This window comes from Urtica dioica, chromosome 2, assembly GCF_054948205.1.
Source record: "Urtica dioica subsp. dioica isolate 48M chromosome 2, U.dioica_male_clone48M_v1_H2, whole genome shotgun sequence".
NCBI lineage: Eukaryota > Viridiplantae > Streptophyta > Magnoliopsida > Rosales > Urticaceae > Urtica > Urtica dioica.
Genome location: NC_142757.1, coordinates 50,603,789 through 50,628,366, shown reverse-complemented (window position 1 = coordinate 50,628,366; position 24,578 = coordinate 50,603,789). Strand labels below are relative to the sequence as shown.

At 36.5% G+C, this 24,578-nt stretch overlaps 2 protein-coding genes across 2 annotated transcripts; one reads left to right on the top strand and one right to left on the bottom strand.

Annotated features, from left to right (window-relative positions):
* Positions 1–1,799: 1,799 nt before the first annotated feature.
* LOC149405355 (TOM1-like protein 6) lies at positions 1,800–6,275 on the top strand. Its single transcript, XM_089607097.1, has 10 exons — positions 1,800–2,040; positions 2,242–2,441; positions 3,074–3,152; positions 3,243–3,341; positions 3,836–3,949; positions 4,121–4,284; positions 4,410–4,491; positions 4,578–4,663; positions 4,772–5,092; positions 5,199–6,275. Exons 2-10 carry the CDS (start codon positions 2,290–2,292, stop codon positions 5,791–5,793), a joined length of 1,692 nt encoding a protein of 563 aa, XP_089463223.1. The 5' UTR covers positions 1,800–2,040; positions 2,242–2,289; the 3' UTR covers positions 5,794–6,275.
* Positions 6,276–12,354: 6,079 nt separating this feature from the next.
* Positions 12,355–23,283, bottom strand: RAPTOR1 (Regulatory-associated protein of TOR 1). The gene is made up of 23 exons (XM_089607096.1): positions 22,497–23,283; positions 20,865–20,967; positions 20,520–20,602; positions 20,278–20,436; positions 20,077–20,193; positions 19,836–19,993; positions 19,444–19,598; positions 19,193–19,337; positions 19,025–19,103; positions 18,752–18,853; positions 18,248–18,331; positions 18,047–18,157; positions 17,578–17,931; positions 17,282–17,471; positions 16,508–17,077; positions 16,039–16,368; positions 15,823–15,946; positions 15,319–15,443; positions 15,079–15,218; positions 14,879–14,980; positions 13,825–13,910; positions 13,530–13,614; positions 12,355–13,395 (listed from the first exon to the last, which is right to left on the bottom strand). Exons 1-23 carry the CDS (start codon positions 22,848–22,850, stop codon positions 13,075–13,077), a joined length of 4,077 nt encoding a protein of 1,358 aa, XP_089463222.1. The 5' UTR covers positions 22,851–23,283; the 3' UTR covers positions 12,355–13,074.
* Positions 23,284–24,578: the final 1,295 nt, after the last annotated feature.

Here is a 24,578-nt window from a genome sequence, read left to right as displayed (position 1 = left end):
AAGGGGATAGGGGCAGCGTACAAGAGAAAGGGTTTTACAGAGAAAACTTTTCTAGAGATAGAAAGGGACCTAATTATAGCTTATATAGACCACATAGGTTAAAGTTTAAGTACAACTTTTAATAATTAAAAAAATAAAAAATTGCATAAATTAAGCCACTACAAACATTGAGATTGCAATTTAACCAACGCTTTCTGAATGTTTCAAATATAACTAGCGGTTATGACGTGTCAATTTTTTCCATATTGATTTTACTCAAATGCCATTAGCAGGGGAAGTCAAAAGAGAAACACATATTTGGAAATAAATCTTTAACATTCGTTGACCGCGAAAGTGGTAAAAGTCGTATAATTAATAAATCGAAAAGTTTCAAATTTCAACTTTCAACAATACGATAGTTTCTCTCTATAATAACCAATATTGATACCACATTTAATAGCACATTTAATACCCTATAATACCTTATATTGAAAGCACGTTTATTTTCGTAGCAAAATCCCTATATTAATTATATCAACAATTGAAACCACAACAATTTATTTTCAAACTCCCTCTTTCTCTCTCTCATTAATACAACAAAACGTGGTTACATCCTTCAGTGCCGTCGAAGAGGTGATGAGGATCGATAGCTTGTCGGAGTTGTTTCATTCTTCTTGAGAGTTTAACAAATTGGAGTCTTCTTGATCAAGGTAATTAAATTTTAAATACAACTTTTAATAATTAAAAATTACGGTAGCGCATGTATTATATTATTATAATGTTCGCATTAAATTATATTATATTTTTAATATTTGAATAAATGAGCTATAATTTTAAGTGAGAGTAATCATTTGACTATTTCACTTATTTTTTTAAAAAAATTATAATTCATCTTCAACTAATTTTTACAATTAAGATTAACGTTATAGTTCTATTAAATTTAAATCACTTTACAATAAAGGAAAATAAAATTCAATTTAACATTTAAAAAAACAAAAAGTAATTTGAGAGGGTAAAAAAAAATTAACCTAATTGAAAGCAAGGATCGACTTTCCGCGGAAATTGATCGAAAACCAGACAGAAACCTCTTTACCGGAGATGGCCGGTAACGGTTCGATAGTTACCATTTTCGTTTCAATTTACCGGCGCTTTCCGGTGGTTTTCGTTTGTCTAAGCTTTTTTTTTTTTTTTTGTTGTTGTCAACTTTCATTGGTTTTAGGTAGGTAAGTTTCAGGGTTTCTCAAATTTTGGGTTTTTAGATTTTTTTTGATAATTTTTTACTTTAATCCATGATTTCAAGGATTTGAGCAATGAATATGAGTTTATTGGTTGGTTGTATGATTTTCTATGTATTTTTAGGTTTAATCGGAATTAAAATGTTGATTTTTAATTCGAATCTGAGTTTTTTTATGTTGTATATGATGATTTGTGATGATTAATTGATATCATGTAATCGTTGTATGAACTATGAAGTTTGAACTATAAAAAATATGTTTATTTTTGCAAAATATTTGTCTGAATACCTTTCGGTTTCCTATATTTTTGTCGATTTTCTCTACGCTAAGCGATTTTCTGTCGGTACCGATTTTTTTTTTTTAATATCTTTCGGTTTCTAAAAAGGACTTTCGAGCTAGAGAACTTGAAAGAGAACTTGAAAAAGAGCTAGAGAACTTGAATAGTGTAAAGAGTCGTCGTTAAACTAGTCAGCCAATATATAAATATATATTGCTGTAATTGCGATTACAAATTCTCAGAGACTGCAGTACACGCTCCATAATGCGTGTGGGTGAATTCCAACGGTGTGAGGAAAAAGCAAACTAAACGGAAATGCTTACCAGAGGAGAGAGAGAGTTATGGATAGAACGATGACACATACCTCGAAACCCAAAGAACGAAATTTACGCTCATAAAAGAAAGAAACGCAAAAGATTTCCTTTTTTTTTATTTATTTCTTCTCTTGTTCATTTACAATATTTCTTATTCTCTCGTTTTGATCAAATTATAAATCAATAATATTATCAGTAAAGCGGTGATACATAGTAGAAGGGAAGAAAGAGGAAAGTATTCTTTCAGAGGAAAAAAAAAAAAGAGATTTCGCTTTCTAGGGTTTCGGAATTTACTTATCATATTCCAAACAGATTAAAAATGAAGCGCGTGAAATTTCCACGAAAGCGATAACAACAACAACAAGAATAGCATCGGTTTCGCTGAAGTTTTCTTCGGAGGAATATTTTTTTATATTTTTAATTTTTGGTGGTTCAGTTGCTGCGTGACCGAAGATTGTAGAGAGAGAAAGAGGAGAGAGAAAGGATGTTGCCAATGGTGTCTTCGTCGTCGGCATCGGCGTCGGCGTCGTCTTCTTCAGCTACTGTTGCAGTGGATAAAGCGACGAGCGATCTTCTGATAAGTCCTGATTGGACTATGAACATCGATATCTGCGATTCTGTCAATTCTCATCACTGGTAATTGATTTCGTTCTTTCGAATACGAGAGCGATTCGGTACCTAAAACGAGCTTTAAAGTTCTCGCTTTAATTTTCTCTTTCTTTCTTTTCATTTTTATCTATTTGTTTTGTTCTGTTCTGCTTGGGTGGTTTGACTTTCACGATCAAGCTTTGATTGCGCGTTTTTCTAATTTGATAATTAAAGGTATCGAATTTAAATTTGTTTTCTGGATAATTATGAGCTTTGATCGCCTGGGTTTAAGACAAAATAAAAGTAACTTTTTATTTTTCGTTTTTTCTTTCTTTCTTTCTTTCTTTCTTTCTTTCTGTATATCCGTTTTTGTCTTATAACACTTAGAAGTATGAGTTTACAACACTATTAATAAAGCTACTGATTTTCTTGGCCTGAATTGTATTTGTAACTGCACAATTCAAATACAGTACTGTATTTTTACGAGCAAGAGAAGGTAATAAATAAAAGGGCAATGAATAGTATATTGCAAATTAACAAAATGTTTTGTATTGGCTTTTTCAACAAATACTGTTTTGTAGTTTAGTTTATTTCATTTATTTCTTTTCTATCTGTTTTTAATTAGGAGAAAAAAAAAATATAAACAATTTCAAGCCATGGATTTGTGTTGAAATGAACAGGCAAGCAAAAGATGTCGTAAAGGCTTTGAAAAGAAGGTTACAGCATAAGAATCCGAAAGTTCAATTGCTCTCTTTGACGGTACAGTTTTAATGATCAAAGTTTAAAATTCCAAGCTTCTCTTTCAGTTTGTTCTGTTCAACTAAGTTGAAACTTGGCTTAATTTTGTAGCTTTTGGAGACAATGGTTAAGAACTGTGGGGATTATCTCCATTTTCAAGTTGCCGAACGGAATGTGCTCGGGGAAATGATCAAAATTGTGAAGAAGAAGGTTAGTTTTTCTTTCAAAATCCAGTTTGATGAGGTTTATACACTGAGAATATTGGGTCTCTGTATCGCACAATTTAAACGCGTGACACTCTATCACCATAATTTTTTCTTTTGTTCGAGTTTGGTTAGTTGGGTTTATCAGACACACATGACACAGCACTGTTTGAATAGTTAGGCGTGTGAGAAATGTTACCAACGTGAAATGGGTCATTGACACTGCAATGTCTGGTCTTTTAACGGCTATGCCAATGCATGAGTACTTGTTAATCTATGAATTTTAAAAATTTAAAATTTCTTATAGTTCTTTTAACGATTCTTCCAATGCATATAGAACCAACTGCTTACAGTTCTCGATCCGAAATGGTTGTTTATGATGTCTTTAAAGGAGACTTTGTTATTTGGTAGTACGAAGTTGGCTTTCTGTATCAGATTTCATGATTTTTCTAGCTAAGAGTACTAATGAAATCTGCTCTTTTTTTTGTTTGTAATGTACAGGTAGATATGCAGGTGAGGGAGAAAATATTGGCATTGCTTGACTCTTGGCAAGAGGCGTTTGGTGGCCCCGGAGGAAAGTATCCTCAATATTATCATGCATATGAAGAGCTATGGGTATGCTTTCTTTACCTTTGCCAGGATCCATTTTTTTACCCGTATAATGCTGAGTTTTTTTAGATCTTGTAAGATCATTGGTATTAGTACCCTTGAATTCATTGGTACTAACAAGAATGTGAACAATTAACTCGTCCAATGGGCAATGACAATTAATTGAATACATTGTAGCGTTCTGGAATAGAATTTCCCAAGCGTTCATTAGACGCCTCCCCTATATTCACGCCGCCGGCTTCACATCCTGTGATGGGGCGTCCTCAACCGGGATATGGAATGCCCAGCAATGCCTCGAGAAGGCTAGATGAAACTATGGCTACCGAAATCGAGAGTTTAAGGTGAGATTTCCTGGCCCGTGAGCTATATATAGTAGGCTAGCTAGGCTTTGATTTTTTTTTTTTTTTTTTTTTCATATAAACTCTTGCTATATCACACACGGTCTGAATGCTATCTTTCTTAATAGTATGTCAAGCATAGAAGCTATGTGGAATGTTTCGGAACTCCTTGGCGACATGTTGCAGGCTGTAAATCCGAGTGATCGTGCGGTATGTTTGATATTCCTTACCCTGTGGCGTGGTAAAAATTCATTTTACTTTTGAATTTTAACCAACTCTCCTAATTCTGCGCATAGGCTGTGAAAGATGAAATAATAGTCGAGCTCGTTAATCGCTGTCGAACCAACCAGAAAAAGCTTATGCAAATGTTGACTTCAACTGGGTATGTTTGTATAAATACGCTTGTATATTTTTGCAGACTTTATGTAGTGATGTGGAAGAATAATATTCCTTTTTTTTTCCTTCTCTTTTTCTTCTAATGTTGTGGCAGGGACGAGGAACTTCTTGCTAGAGGTCTTGAACTAAACGACTGTCTCCAAAGTTTGCTTGCGAAACACGATGCCATAGCTTCTGGTTCTCCCTTGCCAGCCCAACTTACGAGCTCTAGTCCCCAACGAACCGAAACAAGTGTCTCTAGCGTCAAACAGTCTGAAGTAATAAGAGATTCGAGTTCGCAAGACTTTAGTCCGAGACCAAATGTCAGCCCTCCTACACCACCAGCTACCACCACTTTCACCGCCATTACAAGGACCCAGATCTACGGAGACGAAGAGGAAGAAGAAGAAGACGAATTCGCACAGCTCGCTCGAAGGTCTCACTCTCTTCTTTTTTTTTTCTTTTTTCTAAATCTCGTATTCAAGATTAGTTATGATTTCCGTTTATATTCGGTTCTGATCCCGTTTTCGTGCGAAACCCAGGCATACCACCAAAGCACCATCGTCGAACGGGATTGCTGATGATCTGGCGATCGTGAGCGTCTCGACGGCTACACAGTCACCCTCGTCGAGCAAGGAATTAGCTCTCCCGGACCCACCAGCTCCGGTCAAGACTAAAGAGCAAGACATGATCGACTTGCTCAGCATCACTCTGTCGACCACCGGAACTTCTCCACCTCTGCCTCCGGCGCCGGAGCAGCCCGTTCTGGCGGACCCGAGAACCCAAGCCTATCCACAAGCTCCCCAGCCTCAAGCCCACGTGGGCTATGTCGTTCCGTGGGCTCAGCAAAGTCGGCCCGAACCGCCACCTCAGCAACCGAGATACTCGTCCCCGTACCCGCCGCCGCCGTGGGCCGTCACGCCCGGCTATTACACCAACCAGAGTCAGACACCTGTCAATAATAACGGCTACGCCGCTCAGACGAACGCACCGGCTCAGAGCAACCCTTCTTCGACGACGGGTCCGAAGCCGTTTGTCCCGTCTTACAGACTGTTTGAAGATCTCAACGTGTTCGGGAACTCGAGCGGCAACGGGGCTTCTTCGTCAGGGCAGAGTGTGGTCGGGGGAAGGAAGTGAGCGAGCGAGGTCTTTTGCGATGGACAGAACTGGATATGTGTGTGTGTATATATCCACCCATGTGAATATGGTGATTGTAAATCGTTTATCGACGGGTTTTTTTTAATCTTCTTCCCGGGTTTGAGAACTGCTCATTTGAAGATATTCAGACTGACGGTGATGGATTTGCAGGTATGGTACTGAATAGTAAAAAAAAAATCTACTTCAATGCGTTGGAAACTTAATCCGTGTGAAATTATGGTGTGCCATTTATTACTTCATCCGTGAAATATTTTGGGTTCTGTTTGGTGATTTGGATATTTGTTACACATTTGACTATAGAAGTCACAGGTGATTTTGCCTTTGGGCAATCGTGTGTTGTCCATTGGAATTATGATGAAAAGGTTGTGTTGCACGGATAAGGATGAACGCGAATTTGATATTAGCGATTCATTGGTTATAAGTCCATTAGAGATTTAAATTTAGATACTTATTGCATACTAGTATCTTAGTTCTCCAAATACCTCATTAATAAACATCATAAATCATCCGTATATATATATATGTGCGTAGTCGTGGTGTTCCTCTTCTTTATGGTCGTTGTCCTCATTTTTGTTGTAGTTGTGCAATATATCGCCAACTTCATAGAGTCACAACTCGGAATTTGTAACGTACAACGTTTCAACTTCTAAGTGATAAAATTCAACCTGGCCGCTGAAATATTACAGTACACAAAAAAAACTTTTCCATAATATTCGGCTTAATAAGTTACGAATAATACACAAGCGATAGAACCTTTTTTTATTGTTATTATTCAAATTAAAGCCCATCAGCTTATGCTTCATTTTGGATGTGAGACTTTCTCCACTGCTAGCAAAATATTTAAAGATTTTAAAGTTCGTAATGGAACTATTGACTACGGAAAAAGCCCTCATTGTTTTTCATTATAGGGCCTCGGCGCCATGAATAAGACGCTATGACTAATAGTGTCAACAAAAAACAGAGTTGTAGTTGTAGAAAGAGCGGCCACAAGTCATTCAATGACAACAACAGCAAATTCATGAATTCAAGCATAACTTGATTTCATGACGTTGTTTGTTCGTTATTGCTAAGATGCCCCATTATTTATAAGCTCTTAGAACATTTTTGTCCAAAGAAGAAGAATAGCACCATGAACAAGTCTGTTTCGAATCCAGAGACTATATATGTCCCTTATTGTTGTCTCTTTAGGTGTCCATCCACTTAAAATAAGTAAATGATGATATGGTTTATTTTGATTGGAGGGACACCTATAGAAACACCAAAAAGGGACAGAGGATCCGGGTTCGTCTATTTCATTAGAGTTTAAACAATGAGTCATTAAGACAACTACAACATTTTTGTTATCATTTTTTAGGCTTCCTCTACCCACGTCTCTATGTGCCCACATTAGGCTTACCGTGTTCCATTAATAATACCTAACCTATGACGGATTTTTACGGGATGTCTCCGCACCGATTTTACACACATATGCTCCATCATGCTTGTCCCCTTTTATTTGTATTTCATAGAGGCGCTCCTTAGCTTTATAGCTTCCACCATAAAAGTAGACCAGTTGAAACTCTACCGGCCAAGGTTTTCCTTTTTAGGCACATTGTCAATCCTAGTGTCCTCGTCGCCGTAGTCCGAGTCATAATTGACGAGGGCGGGATGATTTTTTGGCGGTGGAGTAGTGGTGGAGGTGGTCTAGCCTTGAAAGAAATGGTGGAAATGAGATATGACCGTGTTTAAAAGATTGAAATTAGAAGAAGAAGTATCGATAGTTTTTTTTTACTGTTCATAAGCTCAAGGCCAATGAGATCTTCCCTAAGCACCATAGGTTGTTAATTGTTATTATTATTTGTATATTAGGCAAACTCTAATAGGTATGGACAAAAGGTTTAAGGCGTTCACTATTAATTTTGTTTTTTCGATAACCGTGGTGTCCGGGTTAGACCCGACTAATATCCACGAGGCCCTGGCATTATCGATCGGGAGACTACCACAGTGACCCCAATTGTAAGACGGTCACTATTAATGTGATTTCATGGATAACATTAACGAGACATGTGTCCAGTGTGGAGAGTTGGACCTCTTCATTCCAACACATATGAATATTAGTTCATATATCTCTTCATTCCAACACATATGAATATTAGTTCGTATATAGTAATTATTCGGATAAATTTATTCATTTGATGCTACATTTGCATAATTATTATCAAGTAAAGTATTATTTGTGGGGGTAGAATTCAGGCCCATAACATAATTTGACATTGGGCCGTCAAAGCCCAATAGTCATTGAAGCCAATTTCGACAAAACAACTTAAATAATAAATAAACGAAAATTGTTAATTATTGTCGTACGAATTTAAAAAGTCATTAGGGCCCGGCCCAAGTCCATTTACGAGCGCAGAACTTAGCCACCAAAGGTCGCGATGAAGTCGAAGTCAGCACAGGAGATGCGATCTCGCCTTGAAACTCGGAGAGTTGATGATTACTACCGAGTCCATTCAAACACGGGAGCGACGTGGCAGAAGAAGAGGCGATGAAGGACGAAGTCACCAACACGTGTCTCCGAGGATCTCGCATCTTGTCATAGTATAAATTCTCTTTCTCAGAGAGAATTTGCAGTGACCTTCTCTTTCTCTCTCTCTCTCTCTATCTCTCTCTCTCTCTCTCTCTCTCTTTCATTTTACCCCGAAGCTTGTCGATTGTGTTCATAATCAGTCGAGCTCGACCAGTGTATTTGAGATAGGATATTTAATAAAGCTAATCTTTTCCTCGTTCTATTTTCATATTTATCATTACGCATTTAATATTCGTTACTTATACGAAGTCTTTTTGAGATCTACAAATATATTAAATCGAATCAAACACATAATATCCATATTATTTTCTTCATGATTCTTGAGGCTCATAAACGACATCAACAATATCCCCATAAGTTAAAGGATAATTTTGATTTCTCAATACATTGTCTGTCACTATTATAAATGGTTTACCGTTTTAAAGATATTTTTTTTTACTTTCTAAACTCTATTTATCAAAATAAGAAACTTATCCAATTCAATTCTCCTAATTGAAAAGAATTATATATATATATATACATTCTATTAACGTCGATCCTCATGACTGGTTCAGATACAATGTGTAGAGATATTCATTGATAAAGTAATAGTGTTCCCCGAGCCGAGCTTAATCATTAAATGGTGCTATGGTGTAGAGCTTAAAATCCTTGCTAGAAATGTGTAGCAATAGTGGCAAATCGACATGGGATTGTTTAATAAGCCATCAATTACCCTTTTTATATAATTTGAAGGTCATCAATTTATTTCTCATTTCCGAGGTGGGACTCTTTAACACGTAATACTTTTCGCATGAGATCTACAAGTTTTACATTGGAAATATATTTATAGATTTCAAAGTTCACGTTGGTTCAATTATTTTCATCGACAATCATCATTCTGAATCCATAAAACTATAACCTCTACTCCATCATCAAAGTAAACCAATTGTAACTCCCACCATCCAAGATTTTCCTTCTTAGGCACAAATCCAATGAGGAACAACATAGTGTCTTCGATCCATTAATGTGTGTGGGTGACGTGATATTATGCAACGGAGTCGTAGCTGAGATGGTCGGCCTTGAAAGAATGGTTGGAAATAAGATAAGGCCACGTTTTAAAGATGGTCCTAAGCTTTAGAGTGGTATTTCACCAACTCTTTCGGTAAAATTCCTTTTAATAAGATGCTTCGTTGAGATTACACTCATCAAGACTATTACGATAATTTCGTACACAAGTGCACATAGTCACTTAAGTAGTGAATTCGTAAGAACGAGTCGATCTGAAGAGGACTAAATCAACCAAGACTTTAAATAGCTAGCAACGAATTGAACTCAAGATTACGAAGGTGATTATTAACTAAGAATGCAGGAATAAATAAAACAAAAAATAAACGCAAATGAATGGATATGAGGAGAACGGATATGGTTGGATTCCTTAAAATTAAGCACAACCTCTCGGTTCCCTCTCTTTACTAATCACGCTCACGTAATAATATCGTTAAATCTCTCTCGAGCATCTAACCACCTTTGTCAATACCGAATTTTCATCTATTGATTTCAAACTCTAAAAATGCGACAAACATTACAATTGCGAGCGTCCACACGACTCCATAGCAGCCTAGCTATCTCTAATCATAGGAATGTACTACGGTGAAATAATTCGTATGCACAATCAACTTAATCTTCTTCAAGCATCAAATCAATCCTAAGAAATCATGAATGATGTAGCTAATCACATTCAAGCATTGAGCATGAAATGAAATCAAAATGATATTGAACACGAAAATACTTCAATTAAATAAACATGAATCCACAATCATATTCAAGACGCTAAGCCATCACCCTCTCGGGGATTAGTTCATGATGACAAGAGTAACATATGAAGAAAATAAATAAATAAAACCCATAACAATTAAACAAAAACAAAACATAATAAAAACGGGAGTTCCAGAGATAAAGAAAAGAAGAAAAATGCTAAATCGATGGTGGCGGCGGCGGTGATGAACGAGCTCTTGTTCTCTGGTTTTCCTTCTCTCTCAACTAGCCAAACAAGAAAACTATAATCTAAAATAATCAAGACTTGTGTTTTTAAGAGTTTTAATTTGTATATGTAGGTTTACAAGGTATTTTCGGAGCTATATGGATGGGATCAGATGGCTCAAAACAGGTTAAAATCGTAAATTTCAACTTTGCTGATCGGGGCATGTGCGCGACGCTCGGATGGTTTTGAATGCACGCACTCATGCTTGAATTGGCCATAACTCCTTGCTCTAATGTCCGGTTTTCGAAAATAAATATGTGTTGGAAAGATAAGAGAAAGCTCCATCCAATAGTGGGAAGAACTTATCCAAAATCTTCAGTAGAGAATCTCAAAATCGTGCAGAACAAGACGCCGTATTTCTTGTTTCGATCTAAGTTCCCAGAATGTATCTAAATCGTCTTGAATTTCTTCAAAACATCGAAAGATGACTCGATAACGTCTTTAACATCAGAATACTTTCTCAAACCTGTAACTCACCATAAACGCACTAAAAATTATATATATAAAAAAACACTTGAGAACTCGACTATTCAAGTCCGAAGATAGGTGATTAACACGTATATATAAATGATTTTACACTCTCAAAGTGCGACCTTGGGGTGTTTCTATATGATGAATCTATAGGTTTCCTAGAAGGAAATTGATTATATCCAATAATTTCGAATCACAAACTAATAAGAGAAGACTCTTTTTCCTACATAATTGTTCTTGGTGAAGTGTGGTTTCTATCTTTACTTTTATCATGTTAAATGGATAAGCATCAATACCGTTTCATTCTTAAAACATAAGACTAAATTTTCTAAAGATGCTATTGCAGTTTCTGGATAACAATATCAACGGAAGATCCTACACAACATAGATACCTCTCAAGTAGTTCTTCATGTTCTATACACACACAACGCTTAAAACATGAGAAATTAAATATGTATATGTACGTCAGAGAAATTACGAAGTTAAAAACAACTTTAGTTTGATTGTGCTTTAAACATCATCTGATTCATACATGTGCAGATATGTTTTATCTTCCTTAAAAAAAATAGCATTAATATAAGCAACGAATGGTAGTAATCTTTCCAAAAGAGAATACAAGTTTATGCGTTGGCAAATCCCACAACTACTATTTCATTTTAGTAATCACGTATGAATAGAAAACATCAATTTATCTTAACTTCTAAATCTCCATACACATAGTACAAGTTATTTAGTTATTGTACGTGCTTCAATATATATGATGACCTAATAAAGTTCTGGATGAAATTGACTATTTATTTATTGTAAGAATGGACATTTCAACCGGTTAAAATTGACCGACCAATCATTTTATATTTTGACCGATTAAATTAACTGATCAAACTAGTATTTTTGGTTGAAATTAACCACTTACTTTTAATCATTTTTTTTCAAACCCAATAAAAATAAAGAAAATATATCGAAAGATTAACCTAATTTAATCTTTAGAATAGTTCACTTAACTATTTTGAACATTAACTGTCCAAAACGGTTAAAAGGTTAAATTGGTTAACCGTTTTAACTGGCTTTACTTGGAGAATCATGTTATTTTTTATTTTTTTTCCTTACAAAAGCATGTTAGTTTTAGCCTATATGATACTATTTATTGACATGACACCAAAATACAAATTAGGAGGAGAGGGGTCTACATCAATATGTAGATTAAGCGAGTTCTTAATTGGCATAAATATAATGAACATTAAATACTTTTTATAACCTATTCGAACGCAAAGTATTAAGGTACATGTATCATTGCATAAAGCATTTCTCTAGCTACGTCCCAAATGCAAAACTTTATCCTTGTACAAGGTGTAATAACTCACATTGTGCATTTCAAATTATGGCGTGTTTCTAATACCGACAATGGATGAAATCTGCATATAAAGATACCTGTAACATGGTAGTCAAAAGCTTGTTGTATAATGACAAAATAGATACACCAAGCTCAAATAATAATGATTATGACAATAATTATGATGATAATTACAAGGAGAATTAATGGAAGAAGAAATCGAGTATAAGAAAAGGGATGTAAAACGTGGGAATGCTAAAGACCCCCTTATTTGTTGAGGGCCAACAACCCACATTTCCATCTGTATGCACCAACCAACACTACTAAATTACCGTTAAATTGTAGTAATGCTTTTACAATTTGGACAATAAAAAAAATTAGCTAAAGATAACACACTGAACTGAAAGAGGAGAAAAATATTTACATCCATTTACCTATGTAAACAGATTATTTCCAAAGCCCCCAATGAATATTGTAGAATATTGCCCATGTCAAAGGACCATCTACACCGGAGGCTAAAGAATATAAAATATATATATATATATATATAGTGTGTGTGTATATATATATATATATATATATGGAGAGAGAGAATGAGAGCATACATTATCGGTGGAGAAAGCGAACCCACCAATATCTCGAGAATCTGACGTAGTAGTAACCAGAGAAATACAACGATGTATTCGTGACAATCCTGAGCCGATCGATCGCCGCAGGGACTCCAATGGGATGTCCTTCTCTTGTGCCCCGAGTCAATTTCCGAAGAATAAGAAAAGCCAATATCAAATACATACCCGGAAAAGGAAATCTCTGTCTCTCTCTCTCTGTCTCTTTTTTTTTGTCATGTACAGCTCTAGATCGATGAATGGTCGCTCAATCGGCGTGAATAGAAACCAGAGAGTCGACGGCGCCGGCGGCGAGAAGGACTTCGTAAGGATGGAAAGTGAGGCAACTGACTGAGCCGATCTTTTGAGCCATTATGGTCGGGTAGTACCGGATCGTGTTTAGCTGCTCTCCCTCCAAGCTGAACACCTTTATGAGCTGCTTTGCAGACCCACTCGCGATGATCGGTGCGTGTCTGTGGATCGCCAGGGCAGTGAGAGACCCTCTGTGGGCTTCAATCGTGAGCTCCGTGTCTCTCTGGCTTCTGATGTCCAAGAACTGGATATCCCCGGCTTGAGAAGCACTCACGATCTGGACAGTGAGAGAGTGAACTCGTGGGCAAGTTTCATAAGGGATTGTAATGATTAAGATGATGTTGAACTTGGAAAAAAATTTATTCAAATATATATATATATATATATATATATATATATATATATACATACCTTTGCTGGGTCGAGTCCGGGTTGAAAGCCAATCCCGACAACTCTTTCTACTTTCTGTGTGTGTGGTCGTCTAGTGCAGATAAGCCTAACGAATTACAAATGCAAAATGAGTAAAATAAAAATCTAAATAGAACAAAAATTGTTCCTACTAGAAAGCTATTCAAGCACTATGGAAAGGGGCGGAATCTTTCTACTCTGATGCAATTATTGAATTCGTCCATAGATGAGCATAGCAGAAAAATCACATGCAGAAACTATATGAAGAGGAGACGGTACAGAAGTTTTGAGAGCTTACGCTTCAGGTGTTCGAACATCATAAACCCTGACAGAACCGTCGGTAAAACCAGCTGCGAATTGGCATCCGTGGACTTGAGAGGCAGACTGCAAAAACCCATTATTATTAACAAGGATCCCCATGTGAAGTTGCTTTTGATACCGATCATGAAGAAAAACGCATTTCCTAAGGGTTGTTCGGAACTCGGAAAATAGGAAGGTAGGGAAAATAGAATCCCTCCTATCTTCCTGGTTTTGTTTGGATCAAGGTTTAAAATATCGATACCGATACCCATACCGAGAGGCTCTAATTTTACGGATATATCGAGTATCGACGGATATTCTATAACAATTTTAATACCGACTACCGATTATATCGATGATATGTCGATTATCGATGGATATATCGACAAAAATCTTATAACAAAATAAAATAAAATATGTACCATTATTTATATTTTTAAATTTCTAATAAAACATTCAAATTTAAAATATACCTATAACTTTTTTCTTATAGATATGCATTATTAATATTTACACTACTTTCTCAATATTAAAAAATGTAAGAAAATAATTTTTTTTCAAAGAAATTGTAATATTTTTCTACTACATTACAAATATTCTTTAAAATAATAAAAAATGAATAGTATTATATATATATATATATATAAAATACGTTATTTGTCAAACTTTGGATAGAGGGAAAATAGAAGGGAAAGGAAAACAAGAGGGAAACTAGGAGGGAAAATGTATCAGTAATGAGTGGATTCCATTTTCCATGGAAAATTATAAGTGGATAATGGAATCCATCCAAACTGATATATGTGGGGACCACGTTTGTGTCTATTTCCTCACTTTCCCCTCTTATTTCTCCCCCATTTTCCATAACTTCCAAACACAATTAGAATTTTGATTTTCCCTCTTCTTTTCCATTCAATTTTCATTTTCCCTCGTATTTTTATTTTTCCTCGCATTTTCCGGGTTCCAAACGGAGTCTAAGTGAAGGCATACTTTTTTTAGACGGGTTTTTCCACAAATAAAGACTAATATAGGTTACACTGGACATAGAAACCCACCAGTGCTGTGATACTGCAGTCTGACGATGAAAGAACAGAGTTAACAAGCTGCTCCTTTTCTAGATCCCAGATCATTATACGGGAGATATCCCCAGATGCGTACTATAAACAAAACACAATGATCAATTCATTAAACTCGGTAGTAGAGATAATATCCCCATGATGCCATGAAGTTATACAAATGAAATAGCGAAAAATACCAGATGTCCGGACTGCTGTTGCCAATCCACAACAGCGTTTCGGACAACGGGTTTATGGCCCTGAATTGAAGAGAAAGCTGTAACAAGCTTCTGCTCGCCTTTCACTGTATAATCTTTCCATATCCGAATATTTCCATCGCCTATATAATGTGAACAAGTGTTAGAGAATACTTGGTCAAGAAAACACAAACGATGTTCCTTAAAATTACTCAAAAGACACCAGGAAACTGAAGTATTTACATGAAGCGGCGAGAAGCAAACTGTTGTCTAGCTCATTCACAAGGGCAAGTTTAGAAATTCCTTTATCAGGGAAATCATGGTTATCAAAGCTGTTGATAAGTGTAGCCTCGTCATAGTTCCATACCCTGGGCATATATTATAGAACAGATGTCATTGACAAATAAACCTAAACTATGGAAACAGTAGGGAAAAGTTAATAGAAGCCAAGTGATGGTACATATATAACATGTCCAAAAAAGTATGGTCAAGACTTCTTAGCGACCAGAATTGAATTTCATAAATATAACAAACCAAAAAACGTGTGAAAGCTCAAATGTCAAGGATAAAATACTAGATTTTGTATATTTCATCTTCGGGGTGAGAACAAGACCATAGCATTTACAGGATACATATAGATGTTGCATCATGTATTTAAGAAACTGCTGTATGAAATCATCCCGAGTAAGTATCAAGTAACTGAATTACAGTTAACAACAGCTGATAGGACTAAATAAAAGAGCTTACCCAATTCGCTCGTTCTCATCAGCAGCGATTACAATAGGGGAGAATGGCTGCAGCAATATTGTTTTCGTTCCCGTCTCAAACTTCGTATCCCACCGAGCAATTTGATTATCAAGCTTGCTTACAGCTGTTCAACATTGTACAAGACGAAAAGTTAAAAATGAAACACATATTTTACAAGAGAAAGTTGAAACATTGAAAAATATTTTTAACACCCACAAGAATGTTGGCATTTAGCTATGTGTTCCAGTGCGAATTTCTCTTTCTCTTCTCTTCTAACTAGTACTTCACTATCATCTGCGACTGTTAGAACCGGCCTTGAAAAATGCCCACAACTCCAATTGTAGATGGAAGATTGCGGAAGAAGACTACGCTCTGAAGGTATAGAAGGTGGTCCTCCAGAACCTATAAGTGGATCAGCTAACCCAGAATCTGGAGAGCTCATTAAATGAGGTCTAAACTCCAACGAACAAACTCTTCGCATCCCCATTAGGTAATTTGGTCGAGGAGGGCTGACTGGAGGAGTTCGGAATGTCATAGGCACATGGCCTGTAAAAAAAAAAAAAAAAAAAAACACAAATGAGTTTAAGAGAAACTATCCTGATCAATCTGGTACATTTGCAGAATTATATATTATAAAAGAATTGAAACACGTTCAGTTGAACGCAAAATTGACCAACAAATATACCTCCACCATTCATATCAAACCACGAGGAAGAACGAACCAACCCAAAATGAGACGTCCCAGGTTCTCCGGGTCGAGCAATGCTACTTGAACCTTTAACTGGTTTTGCAACCACTTGTTCGATCCCTATAATTGCAAGCACCCGACGGCCAAGCCAAGCGATTCGAGGAGATGGGTCCTTAGCCAGTGTACACATTGCTAATACGCACTGAGAATACATTGCACTATCTAGAGCTCTTGGTGTTACGTGATTCGCGATTCCATTGCTCACACCATCGTTCAATATTCCAGAATCGGAGAGGTGAGATGAATCGTCAGACAGCGGAGAGCCATGCATAATTCCTGAAGTCGCAAGAGGGCTGCTAGTAGAGACCCTTCCATCTCGAACTAGAGACAAGTTGTCGGTGCCAACTCTTGAAAGAGGACCAATCTGAGACGGAACAACACTACTTGGACTTCTTATATGAGCCAAGGAGGGCAAGGAAGTCAGAGGAGAATTGGACTGGGGCTTCCAGTATGCCGCAGCAGCAGACTTGAGGTGGGTGGTGTGGCCAAATGAAAATCTCCCAAGAGCTGTCAGGATGGAGAAATAAAAATGTTATTCGCAATCATTTTCAGATCATTTGAGACCAGTCCAACTATTCAACTGCGGGTGTGAAAGGAGAGAGTCATACACTGCCTTCAAAGCTTAAAACCGAAAGAAGAAGAAAAAAATGATGCTACAATAAATAAAGTCGAAGACAATGATAACAGAAACGTTGTATCAAAACCACATACCAACAGCAACCTCTGCTCGGACTAATGGACTTCCATCTGAAGCAACACTTAATAGATTCTTAATGATACTAATTTCTGCCCTAATCTTTTCATCATTATCACCGTCATCATCTCCTCCAATACCATCTCTGCACAAGTTAGACCCCACATCCAGCAAAGTACCCATGGCGAAAACAGCAGATGCCCTAACCTGCAAGTAACATGTGACTGCTTAAGAATAATACATTCAAAGGCCACCTGTTTCACATGATAAAACCGATAAAAAAAAATTATAATATAAAAATAAAAAAATAAACCTCCGGTTGAGGTGCAGACAGAAGTGGAGCATATATTGCAAGAGCTTCTTCCCGTAAACCAATTATTTGAGCTTCAGGAAAATCCTCCCATAGCTTTCCCAGGCAGAGGCAAAGCCACTGAAGAAACAAGGGTTCGGTTTGTGCATCGCTTGGAGTTGAACACTGAAGATGCTTTAAGCAAACCTCAATCAAACCCACTTCAATACAAGCTTCCTGGCCTCGTCTATGACCATCCACAATAACAGCTAAAACAAATGCTGCCATTGCACGCTGTTCTGGATATGCTTCCATGCTATCAAGAAACCGAATGAAGTATGTATGACCTCCATCCTTAACTAGATCAACCTGACAAGACTGATAACGGCAAACAGGAGAGAATTTTTAAGACCAGTTTATATGAAATGTAAATAAAATTATCAAGCCTGTTCTCTTATTCAAGGAATTCATTTTCATGCACATTCAAATATACCTTATCAAGTGCTAGAATCTTTGTCCAGATGAAGACAAGGATTTGTCGTAATTCTGGTGTTGTTGTTTGCAATAGCTTCAGAACATACGGAAATATTCCAACAGATAGTGCCTACAAATTCAAAAGTGAGTTGGAAAATTACTGTTAAAAAAAAAGTTGAAAAATCTGAAATACAAATAATTTATAAGAAAAGTTGAGTACCAGATCCACAGCCCAGGGTCCCATGTCAAGAAATCTTCCGAGAAGAACCAAAGCTCTGAAGCGATGGCATTGACTAAGCAAAACCTGAGATAAAGATTGTACTCGAAAGGGTCATCATACATAAGAGTACATCATACAAAATGAAGTTTGGTGGAAGCAAACATACAATGGTCTGCACTTATGATTATCAATTCACAAGTCGATCAGATCTTATTTTAGATTAAATTCTAAGCTAATAAAAATCAAACGCGTAAGCCACGTCATCCTCCACTTGTATCACCAGATACACAAGTCGTGGATAATTCGACCCAACGTTTTAATCTCAACAGATATTGAGGCCATAATTGACTTTCTGATCAAATTTTAGAATGCTAGGGCATAGTGTAAGGAGTAAGCCAAGACACAATAACCCAAATGTGATCACGTTCCAGATGGCAGACCACAAGAATTTCAATTGAAGAAACAAAAACATAATCACACCCCAAACTTAAAGCACCACCTTACCTGTAGAACGATAGGCAACTGTTCTGGTGGCTTCTTGTGTTCAGAACCATGGTCAAGCCAAACCTCAAAGGCAGTCAATTGTTCCGTAAAAAAAGGACTTGGCTGAAGACAACAAAGATGTCAATCGACAGCATGGATGGTAGAAAAAACTCATGACATACATTTCACGAGCGTAATATGAAAAATAATGAATAAATATTTAAATAAAGTAAAAGAAAAAAATGCTACACTGTAAACTGGTTGGCAAAATGAAACTCTGCATTGTAAATATACCTGAAACTCTGCATTTGGATCTTCCACTAATGAAGGAAGCTGAGAAAGACAAATCTCGGCAGCCATGTCCCATGCATCCCTGCACATGTGTCATAGTGGTAGAATGACTATCAAGCTACTAATAATATTCTAGCAGAGTATTAATATCAAAATACTCTCTTTTAGTACCACATATGATGTTGATGGGTAGGTGGCAATATTGGGTGAGAGATTGGGGAGCAATTTGCTGAACGCATAATACGCTCCGCGAGAAGGAAGTTTCTAAACAAACTGGCGACCAATAAATCTTGTCTGAATAGCCTTTGAAATAGCTCTGCATCAGAACACGATGCATCAGCGTCATAAGGAGAGAGAGATTTAGTATTTAAAAATCGTAATAATGGATCAATGAGCCTCAAATTATCAAGGAAAAGACCTACCATGAGGCAGAACATTCCAAGCAATGGTATCCGTCACTGCAGTAAAAATCCAGTTCAATTCCCCCAAAAGCGTTTTCCGATCATTTTGGCGGCCGGGGATTTTGTCTATAAGTGACTCTTTAAGAGATTCGTGTAGCATTGAACGTCTGCAAAACCTGAGGTAATGTGATGTTACAATTAGAACATTTCGATAACAGTCGGCTGGGTTGTACACAATGAAAAGAACAGGCTAAATAACATTACGAAAATTGAATTCAACACTTACAAACGTCCATCATACAACTAGAAAATCAATAAACTAACAAAGATATTAAGGATAATATAAAACTGAATAACCTTGAACAAAGAAGCATGGTAATCATTTACACCACTAGACTAGGGAATATATTTACCACTTAAGTGCCATCTTGATAGGTGTCGTAAGACAAGATGTAAATACATCTGCAGGAAATTCAGCACTCTGTGGAAGGGTCTCATGGGCTTCACAAGCTGCAAGCAAAATGCAATCCCTTGCAGGTCCAGAGGAGCTAGAAGCACCCCATTCATGAAGCTGTCCAACAAGTAAATCCAGTAAATTCTCAAATTATAGAGCCCATATTAAAATCTCATAATGGCCGTAATACAGGTGGTTACCTCGATGAATGCATTTACAATCATCCCAGCAGCAGAACAGTCAAACACATATATTGAGGGTGTCTTCAACCAGGAGTCAAGATCACTGACAGGCAACGGTATATATTGTGTATAGCTCTGAAACAATAATATACATTAGATCCCAGAAAAATCGAATATATCAAGTCAAAGCAGTTTAAGGACTTCCAAGGAGAGCAAGACCTTGTTAAAGACCCAGATTTCACCATTAGCAGTAGGCTTAGGCACTCCATGGCCATTATAATGAAACAGAACCCTCTCAGACTTCGCATATCTACGGCACGTGTTACAAAGCTTCTTCACATCTTCAATAGTAGGATCTGGTTGAACCTTATATCGTGCCTGCTCAAATATCTTCAATATAATTAACATTAAATCTAAAACAGAACTGTACGAATAATTTGTAGGGTCAGATCTGTCCTCACCCTCGGTTGCCACCTTTCATATTGAGCGCTCAAATTCTTTCCAATTGTTTCAAGAGCCTTTTGAGGTGCCATAGAGAAAGGGTCTTATAACAAAAAATATACGTAGAAAGAGTCAGTGGATTTGGGGAAAGGAAGCAAATGCAATCAAAACAAGATAATGGGTTTCCAAACAAATGAGTTTTGAGTTGAACAAAAGATATACAACGATTTAAACTTCTTTTATATATAAGAAAGCCATTATTTTCTATTTTATGAGTAGAATCATAACTTTTTCATCAGCACACAAATAGTTCGGTTTTAATTTAGCGGCAAAGTTCAAAGAATCCGGAAATATAAGTAAAGCACCTGTCCAACACTCCATTCTGGCACAAGGAGATATCTTAATCACATCTGGAGGATCAACACTGATGTTTAAACATAAGACTAGAGCAACGTATCCAGTTTTCATCTGCACCCAAGGAGATGAAAATTAAACTACAGCAATCTTAATAGTCATTGTTCCACGTTCTCAACATATAAAATGAAACAACGATGAGCCTAATTATTATGCCTAGTAAGACAAATGTTAATGTAAAATAAAACCCAATTACTCATAAGTATGACGCCACTAAAATATGTCTACAAAGTAACATAACTAAATTCATTGTGCAGAGGAACATTCGAAGAATTAATAAACTCAGTTCAGTTCAAGGAAAGCTGCCATCATCATGAAGGTCAACCAAGATGCAGCCATTTTCGCAAAGCGAAAACAAAAAAAAAGGTGGCTAATTAGCATGGAAGTAAAGGCTGTTTACTATAGCAACTCGATTATTGTTCCTTCTGATGAGCATTGAATTAAAAGTTATATTACCAGAATTCTGTTAACATTCTAACTTAATAATATTAGACCTATGTCCTTAAAATTCATCCATCCGTACAGCAGCACAGGTACAACTAATAGAGAAACATATCATCTCTGTGAGGCATTGTTACAGAGAGTAATTGGAAAAAAAATGCACATGTCTAATCATTCTATTCACAATTTGCATCAGAGGTTGGTCGTGTGGCCAAATATAAACCAAACGAGCAAAGAACAGTGAAAACCAATTCTTCAAGGCAAACATCTAAAATACAGAACTAAATATACTGGCTTTACAAACTATTACCCCAAAAAAATATGCCTTTAAATAAACAGCATAACACAGCCTGTAAACTTGAAAAACCATTCTAATTAAATTAAAGTAAAATCGGTTAGCGAATGGTCTTTACATTCTGGATTACGATGATATAATCATAATGCTCACTAAACATTCTGGTTCCATGCAATCTGCTTTACCCTAGAAAACCTAATTACTGAGCTTTCCTAGTTTTAAGCATTGATGGGTCAAAACTATCTTACTTTCCAGACGTAATAAATCATTAAGCATTGCAAAGCTAGGATATCTCCCCAATCTCTTAAACATGATAATACTAACCCTCCCTTTAGTCAATAATATATTATTATTCAGCAATATATATGCAGGCTTCGTAAACGCTATAACCATGATACTCATTCTTTATCCTAAATGTTTCTAGTCATCAATCATGCCCCCACCAGACTTCATTTATTGTTTTTCGTTTTTAAGGAACTATTTTCATCTTCAAACTATACATGATTCACTACTAGCACCACACTAAACACCATATAGTATGCTGTCAAATTGTCAATTACACAGACGCTACAATCTCTGTTGAAAGGTCTTAAAAGTAGCAAAGCCTCCAGGTGGTTCATCCACACCGCGCAATAAAGAAAGTGCAAAGCTTTAAACAAACAATTATCTATATTATTATTCCTACATCACCCAACAGACTCCACTGAAACTCTGCTAATTAACCTAATGTAACTACTTTATTCATTTCTACAAGACGGCACAGTAGCACCGGAGAACATTAAAATTCCTCCAACACATAGCAGCAAATCGATAATATAAAGACAGATAATGAGAAGTGTGTGATTACTCTGTCTTTTGGCCGCCATTTCGAGACCAAACCACTATCCGAGGGGCCAGCGGGGAGGCAAGCCTCGAACGCATCATGCCGACACTCACACAGAACCACCGTCTGAGGCAAGTACGCCATGCTCGTGGCGGCTCCGGCGCCGGCGCCGGAACCTGCATTATCGTAGCTACTACTCGCCGCCTCCGAATCCCGCCTCAAATCGCCGCCGCTACCTCCGCCGCTCCTTCCGTCTAATTCGTCGCTCACGCCGCCGGGGACGGAAATACACTCCTCCGCCGCCGCTATTACGTGCCCCGAAACCACCGCCGCCGAAGAATGCGAAAACCTCGACGCCATCAAATCGCCCAATGCCATTCAAATCAGAAGAAGAAGGAAAATTCCTAATCGAAATCGTGGAATCGAGTACAATCAATCAATCAACCAACCAGCCTCGCCCTAATCGACAGACCATAACAGAAGAGGAAGTTCAAATTCTCTAAGGAAATAGAAGACGCTCGAGGTTTGCGTTGATAATCCCTAGAAGAGAGAGAGGGACTAATCAACGAAGCCGCTGAACCAGCGGCGCATGGAGATTCGCCAGAGGAAGGTGAGAGAATCCAGCTCGAGAAACCCTAGGTAGGTCGAGATTGGAGGTTGTGACTGGAAACCCTAGAAGTGTACCGAAACAAACCCAAACCCTAGAGAGAAAACGAGAACGATGATGAAGAAGAAGAAAGAAAGAAGGAAAGAAAGAAGAGGAAGAAGATGGAGGCGCATAAAAAAAAATAGTGGCGGCACAGAGAGAGAGAGAGAGAGAGAGACCCAAAAATAAAAACTAAAAAAGAAATTAAAAAAAAAATAATGAAGTGAAAAATAAATAATAAAAAATTATAATATGTACGAAAATAATAGGTGATTTACAGTAAATATATTCATAAAAATATATGTATACAAATTGTTCGTTTAAAAGTAAGAACTAAGAAGTTAATGTTGGTGACATTGTTGTAAAAAATTGTAATTTTTAATATTTTTAATTTGGGACAAGAAGAAAACGAGTATAACTGTCAAACGTTATTGCTTTGTCTCCGTCAAAACATTTCCTCCCACTTAATTTATATAAATTCATGTGAATTATATGATTTTATGGGTTTGAGGGTTTGAGATCAAAGGTTTACCTACGAGGCAGAATTTAACTTCAACTGACGATGCAAAATTTGACCTCAACTCATTTTCAATTATCGTAAATCATTTTTATCAACGGTCAACGAATCGCTAATATAAAAAGAGGAGATGAGACCCATATATCAATTGGATTTGGATCCCACATGTATTAGTGAGTGTATCATCGAGATTATAAGGTACTATTGTACTATTTGAATAACTTTTCATTTCGATTTGTAAAACGATATGCGAATAAGGTGGCTTACCATTGTACAATGCTTCCCCTGAGCTGATTCTTTATTAATGGAAGACCAAGCTGATTAATGAGAATTATATCTCGTATTAAAAAAAAAGTTTGAAATGTAATTTTAAGTACTTTGTAAATGAATTATATATTGTTTTGTAAAATTTTCTAAAGGAAATTTATGCATCTCTAGATCTTATGATATACTTTTGCCTTTTTAATGTTTTTGTACTTGCTTTATATAACGGCACTCTTCATTTTTCTTTCTTTATATTGGAATTGCATTATTTATTATTAATGTTTCCATTGAGTATTTATAATGAGAGACCATTTTTAACAACTATTATGATATGAAATATATATCTCGCACACACAAGACACGAAGCTTTAAATATATTGCAAGGGTCCTTCAATATATATATATATATATATATATATATTGCAGGGGATAAATTATTTTTAGACTCTTTACAATAATAAAGCGATAATTTTTTAATCCATGTTTTTTAATATTGTTTTTTTAAGGAAATAGATAAAGATAGATTCTATTCTACATAGTTTTGGATGAGTGAGGCTTTTAAATATAAGATTTTTGGTTCAGATAATGGTGTTGTTCGTCATTAAAAATAAGTGTTAATTATACTTTCTTAAAAAATAACTTCAGAAAATATTCAAAAAATAATATTATTGACATAAAT

Bases quoted from the DNA above. Each gene is read 5' to 3' on its own strand.
- LOC149405355 (XM_089607097.1), top strand. From the start codon at position 2,290: ATGTTGCCAATGGTGTCTTCGTCGTCGGCATCGGCGTCGGCGTCGTCT. The intron at 2,442-3,073 runs GTAATTGATTTC...TGAAATGAACAG, and splicing joins TCTGTCAATTCTCATCACTG to GCAAGCAAAAGATGTCGTAA. The intron at 3,342-3,835 runs GTTAGTTTTTCT...TGTAATGTACAG, and splicing joins TCAAAATTGTGAAGAAGAAG to GTAGATATGCAGGTGAGGGA.
- RAPTOR1 (XM_089607096.1), bottom strand. From the start codon at position 22,850: ATGGCATTGGGCGATTTGATGGCGTCGAGGTTTTCGCATTCTTCGGCG. The intron at 19,599-19,835 runs GTAAATATATTC...ACATTACCTCAG, and splicing joins ATCAAGATGGCACTTAAGTG to GTTTTGCAGACGTTCAATGC. The intron at 18,854-19,024 runs GTATATTTACAA...TGTTGTCTTCAG, and splicing joins ATCCAAATGCAGAGTTTCAG to CCAAGTCCTTTTTTTACGGA.